Raw genomic sequence first — 12,247 nt, 5'->3', positions numbered from 1 at the left:
CCTACCATTGATTCTCCAATCTCCACTTTACGGACCAGCTTCGTTTTTGAGTCGCTTTTACATGTCTGTGGCCTATGTCGAACTGTCATATACAACCCCATTAACCCCGCTAACCAAAAAAAAAAAATCCATTAACCCCCATGCCAATATTGATCAACTCGTAGTGCAGTATTTGTGGACTAGTACGTACAGCAGTTGTATACAACTCTTTCAATTCCAGAGATCGAACGATAGGACAAGTCAATTGATTGGGATCCAAAAGCATGAATGTCCCATCCTCATAGTCCTTTCGTTTTCCTCGACATGGCAGAACGACATGACCTTATCCCCGAAACAGAGCAACCAGGAAAAGTCTCCATCCCGATTCTATTTGCATGCATGGCTTCTTGTAATGAAGGGTTTATGTCAATGATCGAGCTAGGGCAAGAAGGAGAGGTGGTGGGACTGGGGAAGAGCTAAGGGCTCTTGAAAGGACACACCAGCCTTCCGGGATTCTACAGGGCTTGTCGTCTTCCGATCGAGTTCACCACACGTGTGCCCGGCGATCATCCGTCTTTTAACTAATTGCCAAATGCCAACTACTTCACAATACATGGGGACTTAGACAGATCCATCTCCTTCAGCTTTAGACATTGATCACGACCCCCAACTTTTTCGGTTCCTTCCCTCATCGACACTCATCCAAACTTAATGACGCCAACAGTATCAATTCCATTTTCCGATTAAGTATCTGTTTCTTATCATAATATCTACTGCATGAATTATCGAACAGTTACCAACTTGTACGTATGCATTTTATGCAGAGTATCATACTTAAACATTGCTCGTCACTGGCATAAGTCTCTCATTTTATTTTTCGTAGAGCATGCAGATAATTAATTAATTTGTCACGACATATCATTTGCAATATGGTGAGATTCATGCAAATGTTATGCATGAAAGAGTCAGACGATACGTTTAATCAAGTACATCACAGTTCCATTTATGGCTAAACAAGTACATCAATAATCAAAGACTTTACTCGTGGAATTTGAATATTGTTTCAACAATCAGTGGTTACGCATGGCAGCGTCTCCATAAATAAGAGGAACAGAAGTTGCGTATGTATTGGGGGTGTGCTAAAAATGGTTCAAAACGACAAGTACTAATGGATAATTTACTGAATATAGGGGCATGTAAGTATCGATTGTTTAGGTTTTGTTTAGTTATTTATGTCCAAAATTTAGAGCAACATTTGAATTTCACAGCAACCAGTCGATCTAATTTATTTAATCGATATTCAAGAAATTCTCATTGTTTTAATCAAATATGAATATGCAGGCACTCCAACAAAGGATCACGTCAAAGAACATAGTGCCACCAATAAGTAATAAGATTGGCATTACCACTTTTGCTCGTTCAAGCACGTAGTACATTATCCAGCTATCCAGATCGATTGATGTTAATCGCTGCATATATGTAATTGAAAGATAAATACTGCTACATATATGACATAATTTTTTTAGAGAAATTTGAAATTGTCCAAAAGTAACAAATTAAAGTAAGTTTAGGGATCAAATTAAGAGCGGTAATGGAAGAGAATTTGGTTTTTGAAGATGACTAGCTTCTCATGTATTGATGTTCTTAAGAACTACATTAGAGATATTTTAAAGTTTTTGCTTTTTCCAAAAGAAACATAATATTCATAAGATTAGGACTCTACGTACGGTCTTACCCTTGGAATACATTTCATTATTCTAAAAAGAAAATATTTAGTAACTTTCCTTTCACAACTGATCCAGATGAAACACTTGAGACACATACAGGGGAAGACAGTATAACCAAATACAAGTAGAGGAAGAAGAAAGACTCGAAGCCGCAACCCAATTTGTGATAAAATTTGATTCTCTCTGCACATGTCGGACGATACAACACTGTACATAAGCAACCAATTACCACTGGTCTTTTGGATAAGCGACCATTCTTACCATGAAGTGTATTTTTTTACAGCAGAACGTCAATAAGAACCTTAGAATCTTCTTTAACGATTACTTTGGTATGAAATTGCAGCCTCTCCGAATGCATTCCTTCTCTCAGAGTAGTAGCTTCACCCAAAGTACAAAGATAGTATAAGCTCTAATCAAAACAAACTCAACCGCACTATTATAAGGTTCCACACTAGAGCTCCCATGCATATCTGAAGTTTGGCTTTTCTAGTATCAGAAATTTTGGACAAAATTGGAAGAATATTGTTCTGTGACTTTTTATAGATTATGGACTAGTTATTCCAACATACTTAGAAGATTAAATCCTTCCTGATTGCATACTTAGACGAGTTGGTTTCCAATCGATTAACTCTTAATAATTTAGCGTTGGTTATCGATCAATTAACTACTATCTTAATAACTCCTAACATTTAGCGTTGAATGTTGAACAACATAATTGAATCTTTTTCTGATTATAGATATTATCTTTTGCATGTATTTGTATGTATTCACAAACTGCTAGCATCACTTTTTTGGATGAATAGAGACCAAGGAAACATGCTTCATTTAAAAATATGAATGAGTGGGAGCCATATATTGAAAAAACAGGAGGAGGATATTGTCCAGGCTAGGAGGCCCTTACCCAGCTTCACTTCTTGGATTCTAAATGCAGATGGGGTAGAGCTGGTGGTGGTTAAGACCACATGTTCCCCATAAATGCATGCCTCTCTCTTTTTGAGGATATGCCAAAGGGGGCAAATTGGCTTGGCTTGGCTTGTTCAGCCTCTATAATGGCCTATGGCCCCCTCTTCTTGCTTGTCCAGTTTCTCATGTCTCCCATGAGTTGCTCTCATTGTCCCCTTCTGCCTATCTATCCATTCCCTTACTATGCTCCATTGCTCCTCAGAATTTTGATCATCACTCTCTTCTATGCCTAAACTTGGTGTGGCTCAATCTGAGCCTCAACTTTGCCTTCACCCTCAGTAACACATAGAAGCCTAGCTACCTCATGCAGCTCCATCTTATGGGGATGCCGACATTGGACATATAGCAGTTATACCAGAACACCATCCTTGATCAAGTTCCATTACCTAAAGTCATGCCGGTTATCGATATCTTTGACCTGTTTGTTATAAGTATATGTCAGTGTGAGGTTAGGGTTAGGGAGGTGTTAAGATATTTGATCATAGATGAGGTTCACCTGAATTAGTACTGAAAATGATAGTGGGTGTCTGGTTGAAAGCTTTAACTACTTAATGAGCATGTGATATCAGTTCCATGTAGCACTGGAATTCTAGAACTACCTGATTACGATAGCATTGATCCCATTTAATCTTCATAGCTAGTCATGAATAGTGATCCTGATCTTCAAAGAACAAGGAGCAGAAATGTGAATTCAAGATCATAGAGACACAAACCTTCTGAATAGTGGTCTAAATTTTAATTATCCAAATCCAACACACACACAATGAGAGGGAAAGCACAGAACATATAAGACAAGAACTTTTACAAATCAAATCATAAAAATATGGTTCTTGATACATAATCCAGGAAGATATGAATACCCTAAGGGCCCAAGCTGCCATGCAAATCTTCACCATGGATTTTTATTTAGTCGGTCTCCATTCTAAATGGCTCCCAGAAAGGAGTTGTGTTACTGAAGTATCTGCCCACTACCCTTGAATCCAGTATTTTCATGGCTTCCTCAGATTTGATGCACCTTGGTGTCTTGTACTGGTTCACTGAAGATCCCTCAGACACAGCAAAATCCATCAGCACATCAAAAGTACCATGCTTCACAATTCTGATCTCCAATGGCCCTATAGAGTGGTCCTTTCTCCTGCATCTCCTATACACAGAATCAAGTGACGCTTCCACTGTGGAGCAGCATTGCTCCATTATACTGGGGTGTATTAGCTCTTCTAAGTCATTGTTTCCTTTCACTTTAAGCTCCCAAAACAGCACATAATGACCAGGGATTGAGGAAGTGTCAGCATAACTGGTGTACTCGATCAGGAGGAAGCCAAGGGGTTCCAGGAGTAGCTTTGCTTGTGTCACTGCATTTAACAGGTCTTCTTCATTGGTTTTGTCGGTATCGATGCTTAACACTACGTTTTTCCTGTGCATAAAACGAAACTGAGGAGCATTGTTGTAGAAACCAGTCACCATTAGAATGTCACCAACTCTGTACCTGTATAGCCCTGTAGACAATGAAGAAAAGCTAATAAACAAAGCTGGCCTACATCTGGGGCTTGTTCATCCGAGAATGTATAATAAGTTTAATAATGCAACTAACTGGCTTTGGTCATCCAGTGTGTGAGATTTTACTGTTGAATTGTAATATCACATAAAGAACAAACTCAGTTATACTTCTTCACATGCATGCTTAAGAAATAAAACAGAAAATACTTGAAGCATGTGGGTCGGATCTGAAGGTGGAAGTAAAATACCTGTGAAAGTTGTGACAACAAGTTCATAGTAGTGACCAAGTTTCACATCCACCAGATCAACTGTTTCTAATTTCTCTGTTTCATCTCCCTTGAGCACGCAATTTTGATCCGAAGCACCGTTGCACACGACTACCTCTTCATGGTTTCTCTCCACAGGTAGGAACTCAAAGTAGGCCATATTAGGAAGGAGGGTGTAAGCCACATCATGCGGTTTTCTTAGCGGGTTGAAATTTATCCCAAAATAGCATTCAGACGAAGCATACATTGTTGAAATTAAAGGCAGCCCTCCAGAGTAGAACTCAAGTGTCGGGATGTATTGGGCCATAGAACCTGTGACTATAACCTCAATGTACTTTGTTCTAGGCCAAAGCTTCTTAATAATGCCCTCCCATGACTTGTTATCAAACTCATGCTCAACCAAATCAGCCATATCTGGATTTGGTTTCCCAAGGATTAAGGACACAGCATTTCTGCAACTTTGTTCAGTGATCCAGTCACTGACTTCACCTGATCTTATGTTTGAGCACAACTCCTTCCAGTTGTCCTCTAAGAACTTGATGGCCCTTAGTAAAGCAGAAGCAAAAACAGCACCAACCCTCAGGACCTGGTCCCTCTGTACTAAACCACAGAGTAATTGACAGTACATACTCTGCTTACTATCTGAGCACAAGATGGTCTCATCCGGGCTTGTGTAAACGTTATACCGGTTAAAAGGCCGGTTTCTGAAGTTATTGCTCTTGTAGTAACTAGTTAGAACTGGCCTCGCCACCAAGCCAGAAGGAGTACTAATTTCTGGTTTGATGAACAAGAGGTACATTCCTTTTCCTTGGTCCAAGCCATCCACATACCTGAATTAAAAGAAAAAAAAATTGATCCTGTTTTTTTCTTCGCTGCTACATCAATAAAACTTAACATAATGCAGAAGGCAGAAAATTAAAGCCGGCTTCTCACTTGTTCATCACAGGCACAAGGAGATTATAAAAGAATGTCTTCCTCTCCAAGTCTTCAGCAGTTGAAGGCATCATCTTTGGCTGCCCACCTGAAGTTCCCGAGCTGTGATTAAGAAAGATTAGTTATACCTTTTAGACAAGCATTCCGGGAAAGAAGTCGAGAAAATAAGCTGTTCATAATATTTTTCATACCTTGTGAGAAGCTCAGTGATTTTTTGAGCTGAAATGATCTCGGATGGCTCTCCATTGGCAATTCGCTCGATATATGGCTTGACATCTTCATAACTTACAACAGGAACCTTCTGCTTGAAAAGCTTCTTGTCAAAGTGACCATTGAGAAAGCTCTTAAGATATTCAGTGAGAGCATTCTTTGCTAGTATCTCTTCTAACACCTTCTGCTGTTCTTCATATGCATTTGTTGTCAGATCCTCCAAAAGCTTCAGACCATATTCACTGTCATGTGGATCATAACTGGGAATCATCTTTGGAAAAATAAGGGAAAAAACAATTAAAATGCAAGCTTTGGTTTAGAGCTGGCTCTAGGACATGTCATTTGCTAACTTCAATCTTATTTGATCAAATAAGACCCTGAAACTTTTAGAAAGACAGAATCTCCTTCCTTTTGAACTGAACTATTGTAATCTGTAAAGCTGACTTAGCAGAAAATCAAAGGAAGAAGGCTGAAAGTGCTTTGAGAACAAAGGAAGAGAAATTGGTACATAATGTAAGAGACATTGTCTTATACTAGAAGACTTCTCTGAATGTGTTTCTGCATAGCTTATGATAAGAGGGGTGGAGGGAAATGATTAAATAACAGATTCTGGAGGGGATTTTGGGAAATGATGCATATTCAAAAATCATAAAATCAGAAGAAAGGAAATGTAAAGGAAGATGAGGCTATGGAGGTCCTACACACGTTGCCCTGTCTGGTAAGATGTGAATATATTAGAAAATGGATGGTCAAAACTTGCTTCAATTACCTCTTTTTCCTAAAGACCATATTATATGGTATAGTTCTTACAGAATTGCAAGCTCAAATTCATGACCAATGACAAAGTCTTGATGACCAAAGAATAGCAAGCTCAAATTAACAGCTGCTTAAGATAAGCTTGGTCTTTTATTAATCATTCAGCCATACCTGCCAGTGCTGCCAAGAACCTAGCTATTCTGAATACCTCTGATTATATTAGACAGATAGAATGAGAAATAATAAGAAAAACAACAACTCTCTTTGCAAAAGAGAAGAACAATAACAAAGAGGCCCTGCAATATATCCAAATGTCAATGCCAGAATAGGACAATTCTATCAAAACAGCAATCATGGTCCATGGAGAACTTGCTTCACAGCTTCAGCTACTGCAGACATGGAGATTATAACAGGAAACATCTAATCAAATCATGGTCTGCTAAGTTTAGTTGACACATTTGGTGGTATTACACATGATGATATGCATTACAGCATAGCATGATGGATTGCACAACTCGCACGGCCATATTAAGACATTTAAGCACTGGTTGTCACATTCTCAACCAAAATGTATGCTCCAAAACCAAAAACCAATAGGGTTTATTAGGATATTACTATGACCGAATCAATCAGACAGAAGCTGTCCCAAAGGTCAATTAGAAGTTCAACACCAGGGATGTCCTAGACCCACATAAAGACTTCTGTGGCTCTCAGAAAATGAAACTTTGCAAGCTAATGATTTTCCACCTTGTTTAAACGGTTAAATCAAAAATCTTATTCCTAATACAATATCAGGAGATGATAAGTCACAGAGTTTCAAAAGCACAGCAAGTGTAAAGCAATTATATAGTCTTAAAAATGAGTGTGTGCTCCATAAGCCAATGACTTGCAACAACACGCTAGGACTATAAGAGTCACAATCTTAATTTCACATGAATCATATCTCCACTTGCATGGACAGAAAATGTCACAGTCTTGAAAGACTAATCAAGATCAGAAACCCTTTTCCATTGCAATCACTAAACAGTGGCCCTTTTCACAGTTTTGGTAAGCCATTAACACTATACAGTTCACATCAGTTATATTATGAATTGTTTCACAGTAGGCAAGAAATAGAGTTATGTTGCAAAACGAAACTATTAAGATGAATAAACGATGGCTCTTTGCTTGTTTTTTTCATGTCTGTTTTATATGTATGTATGCAGAGAGAGGGGGGGGGCGGGGGGGGAGAAATGTTTGTCATGCTAGTGAGTAGTGAGTAGTGAATCATCTGTCATTTCAAGGACCCTACTGTGTGTAATCATGAAAGATTGGACCAACCATGAGGAACAAAATTTATTGGGATCCAAACCTGTAAAAAGCCCTGTTGCATTATCAATTTCAGGACTATTGAGTCAAGCAAAGTGTTGGCTTTGCATCTGAGCTCAGCTACCTGGTAATTGAAGGATCTGAGTACAGAAAGAGACCTACTATCATAATATCATTGAGTAACATTATCAACCACACTAAAACAAACGCACGTACGCCTCACATAGAGCTAAAGATCAAATCTTTCCAGAGGCTCCACTCATCTCCCAAGTAAAGCCATTTTCTTTTCCAATACACTCAATCAAGATCTTTAACTTCTTCATTCCAAAGAGAAAAAAAAAGATCTTTAAGAACTTAACACTGTAGTTTGTACAAAATTGATTTCGTTTATTCAGGAAAACTGTTCAGTCTCATATTTTTGAAAGGCAAAGAAGAACAAGTCAGAGTTTCTGCATAAAAAGGTCAGACATTCAGCAAATGACAGTTAGCTACCGCCTACCAGTGGTGGATCTAATGTCTGAAAGCTGAGCAGAAATTTTTTATACAAAATTGTTAAAAAACTCTTGGTATTCGCAAAAAATAATTTTTTATAATGTTCATCGAGAAGTCAAAAGACAATCACAAAAGAGTAAATGAGTAATATCTGAATTGCGCTCTTCAATCTCTAGTAAAACTCGAAATGATATATGAGTCAATAGTGTCTACATAATTATTCTCACAGGTATTTATATATCTATAGTTTTAATCTAAATTGCCGACACACATGTAACCTACCCACCACAATTTGGCTTTAGCTAAAACCTAAAAGCTTATTGCAATTACAGTCTACCAGCCTTAAAACTTCCCGCTAACGTTAGTTTGAACTTTGAAACAACCAAATTATATAAGAGAAATTACAACAATAAAATAATCATATCATTCATATGTAAATAATACGAATCGAAGCAAGGGTAGAATTGATTATTATAATTAAAAACGATGGAGGGACCTAGATTGGAGGGTTTGAGAAGAGAGAATTTCGACAAAAGGAATGGAGGGTCAATAGAGTAGAGAGTAGAGATCAATTGAGTTGAGAAGAGTGAAGTGAAGAACATACTGTGATAGAGATTGGGTTGTATAACTTTTCTGCCCAACGGGAAAAAAAAATTACCTTGCCCCAATTTTATTTTACCCAGCAGCCGTGTCTTAGGTCCGCCTCTATTAGCTACTATGAGTTTCGCCATAAATGGAATTGAATTCCTTTCTGGTGTGGAGACCTAAACCCATGAATTTAGAAAGAATGGCCCTATTAGAACTTACCAATTTGTCTAAACAAGATGAACTGGCCAGCATGTGACGCTCTTGCACCAACCCTGTACTTTTTCCTTCAAGTTTCAATTGAAGACAAATTCGACTTCAGTATGCTATGTTAGAAACAGGAAAGATTTCAAAGCTTAATGAGGAACCTCTGGTTGTTGGTATGACATAAACGCCAGAGAACTTTATCCGCTAAAACGAATGGGATAATATCATAAGAAAAGCGTATAAATTTCAACACCATAAAGGGTTTACTATAAATTCAGTGAATTGTGTAGTAATTGTCGAAGACATCTCATCGAACATTTTACCTTCATTAGAACAAATAAAATCACTGAAGCTAGATCTATCGACACAGTATGAAAACATCGGAAAATTGTATACAACAAAGGATGGAGAGGATGTGTTATCAAGACTTCCTTGATGCAGTATCTCCGAGACATTTCATCCAACAAAAGTTGATACTTTTACTAAAAGATACTACGTAGATCAAATAAATTTTCTAAACTCTAAACATTGCGTCTAATATTTTACCTTCATTAGAAAGAACAAAAACACTAAAGATAAAATAATATAACATGAAAAAATTACTTACAACGGAGGATGACATGTTACTAAAAACTCCTTAAAGCGGTAACTCACATTTCATTGAACAGCTCACATGCATTGATGCAAGTAGCTAGAGAGTTGATAAAAATCATAAAATTATTAGAAGAAAAGGAAATGCAGGTCAAATAAACATTGAGGGTTGAGGTTGCTTAAGATACAAGACTAGGGCGTCACAGTGTCACTGCTGTATTTTGGGATAAAAATAATGGAAAACCGTTGTTCGGTAAGCAGAGTGGAGATGAAGGATGATAAGCAAATTTAAGGCTAATGAGCACTATTAGGACATATTGATCGGGATTTGCTAGATTTGGTTTGCTTAGGTCTTCATGTTTAAACAGAAAACAAAGTAGGTGTCTTATGGGGGGACAGACCGCCCTTGAAATTGGCAGGTGAAGAGGAGCAAAGTAAGGATAATAATGTTATAGAGGAAGAAGATGAGGAAGAGTGAGATCGCCCTCTACTTTCCCACAGGTTTAGTATATCATTGTTTGACCACAATGAAAGCTCCATCCTCATCTTCATTGAGTCAGTGAGGCTCAGCGAGCAGAAACTACGTGGCCTTATATATATATATATATATATATATATATGTGTTATACAGTTATAGCACATCATACAGCTACGCAGACGAATTAAGATGTAGGCCAATTTTGAAGTGTATTCATTTTGTAATCAAATGACGGACTTAAATTTCTTTTTGTATCTATGAGATAAAGTGACAATGTGTTCAAAATAAATGAAGTGCTACCTCTAATGCATAGAGATTTTTTAGACAAATGTTACGATGCATATTAGAGACGTAATAACTTAAATTTTAAGAAAGTCAAAAAATGAGTGAGTGGTTATGTTAGCGTTCAATACAATATTGAGTTTTCTTTGGTTAATCGATACAACTTGCATTGTTATCATCTTACAAGCATGTTTACATTAAACTCTTGAGTGAATTAGGGTAAATTTAGTTTCTTTCAGTACCCTAATTGACTAAGGTGGGACATGCATATAAGGTTTCATCAAAATGATCTCAAATGAATTAGCATAGGGATAGGGTAGTCATGTTCAGCTACAAATTTTGAGTAAGATTTTTGTTAGCTACAACTAAAAGTGGACATCGAGCTCCGATCTCCCTCAATACAAAGCAGAGAGATTGGATTCGCAACAAAATATATATCATATCATAGCATGTGATTGCTAACACACATTGTCACACATATTCATGTTTTTAAATATGAATCAAGTATGGCCTTACCACCCCTGATTAGTCCTATAGATATCCGAGTTCATAATAATAAAAACATGTTTGTCTGCTGTTACTGTAGCAAAAGCAGGCCATTGACTAGAACTAACTGAAAAACCTCATCGATTAGCTAGTATTGATCAACGACATTGGTGGGTAGAACATGTAACATAATCCTTGTTTAACCTAATCTTATATTGGATTTCTCAAAAATATGCCTCAAGGTAAGAGAGCCGGCCTCAAGTACAACCTATATAATATTATAATATTATTCACTATTTAATATTTCTCGGCGTCAAACCGATATTTGACGCGAATTTTGTAATGAATATCTTAACATGAAGACAAAGACGGAAAGCACCGGAAAGCACCGGATCCAAGACCAAGTAGGGCGATCATTATTAAGACATTTTTTAGAATTATTCAACTGGGGGCTTTTTATTATAGTAATATTACTAAATTATTATCATGCATATTATACAGTTTGGGCAGAGACATCTGTTGTTTAAAAAAACCATTCTGTTAAAATGGATCACATGTGGTCACGGCGGCCCAGTATGCCCGTTGATATATGGGACGGTGAAGGTCAATGCAGTCTCTCTCTCTCTTTTTGTTGTTGTTGTTGTACTTGTTGAGTTTTTAGAACATGGTTATAAGAGACTAAGTTCAAATCTCTTTTCCATATGCTTAGAACCAATATTGTATTCTAACAATTTGCCTTAACTGATCTCTCAAAGCTTTTAGTAATAATATCAATTCGCATAACTAAATTTGTGTATCATCAATGAATTAACACGGTTTATGGCAAAACGAAAGATTGTAGTCCCATCCTCTAAATAAAACATCCAAATGTTACAAGTAGTTGTATTCCAACATCATGGAATCAGCTCCTAACTCGATCTAATGAATTGCAAGACCGAAGACCTTTTCGTGTGGCTATCATTTAGTTTATTCATCATTACGAATAATGGAAGTGCTAATTTTCTTTTCATTCGAATTTCTTATACATTTCATGACATATATGTATATATACGCTCATGCTAAACAGTATTGACAACAGATGTCTTGAAGCTGATGATCGTGAATAATGGTCCTCTTGCATGTGATAATACATCAGATGATAGAGGCCAAAAGCAAGATATCCCAAATTGTAAAAAAGAGGATGTTCATACAGATCATTAAAGAAAAAGACATAGCAAGTGAGTCGTGAGAAATAAATACATCTGAACTCTCTTATCATATGTGTGTGTGTGTGTGTGTGTGTTCATCATGTTTTCTACTCTACCATTGAACTTTGCATGTTCTATTTGTTGAACAACCGTACGTAATAAACTAATAATTCGATTTCTGTCTTCATAAAGGAGCAAAGAAAGCTCATGATCGAAGTTCGTTTGTAATCGTTATAAGAATTAATGTGGAATTGATTCACGTGGAAATGGTGATTATCCGGAACGAAATGTATTTTAAAC

General features: G+C 37.1%; 1 protein-coding gene across 1 annotated transcript; it reads right to left on the bottom strand.

Annotated features, from left to right (window-relative positions):
• Positions 1-3,447: 3,447 nt before the first annotated feature.
• LOC126790192 (indole-3-acetic acid-amido synthetase GH3.17-like) lies at positions 3,448-6,097 on the bottom strand. Its single transcript, XM_050516347.1, has 4 exons — positions 5,557-6,097; positions 5,366-5,467; positions 4,415-5,262; positions 3,448-4,165 (listed from the first exon to the last, which is right to left on the bottom strand). The coding sequence occupies exons 1-4, from the start codon at positions 5,844-5,846 to the stop codon at positions 3,576-3,578; spliced, it is 1,830 nt and encodes a 609-aa protein (XP_050372304.1). The 5' UTR covers positions 5,847-6,097; the 3' UTR covers positions 3,448-3,575.
• Positions 6,098-12,247: the final 6,150 nt, after the last annotated feature.

The sequence above is a fragment of the Argentina anserina genome, chromosome 4 (assembly GCF_933775445.1).
Source record: "Argentina anserina chromosome 4, drPotAnse1.1, whole genome shotgun sequence".
NCBI classification, from domain to species: domain Eukaryota; kingdom Viridiplantae; phylum Streptophyta; class Magnoliopsida; order Rosales; family Rosaceae; genus Argentina; species Argentina anserina.
Note: the sequence above shows the minus strand (reverse complement) of the source record. Positions and strands in the feature narration are given on the sequence as shown.

Excerpts from the sequence above, each read along its gene's own strand:
- LOC126790192 (XM_050516347.1), bottom strand. The coding sequence starts at position 5,846 with ATGATTCCCAGTTATGATCCACATGACAGTGAATATGGTCTGAAGCTT. Across the intron at positions 5,468-5,556 it reads ATCACTGAGCTTCTCACAAG|CTCGGGAACTTCAGGTGGGC; the intron begins GTATGAAAAATA and ends TCTTAATCACAG. Across the intron at positions 4,166-4,414 it reads TGTTGTCACAACTTTCACAG|GGCTATACAGGTACAGAGTT; the intron begins GTATTTTACTTC and ends CATTGTCTACAG.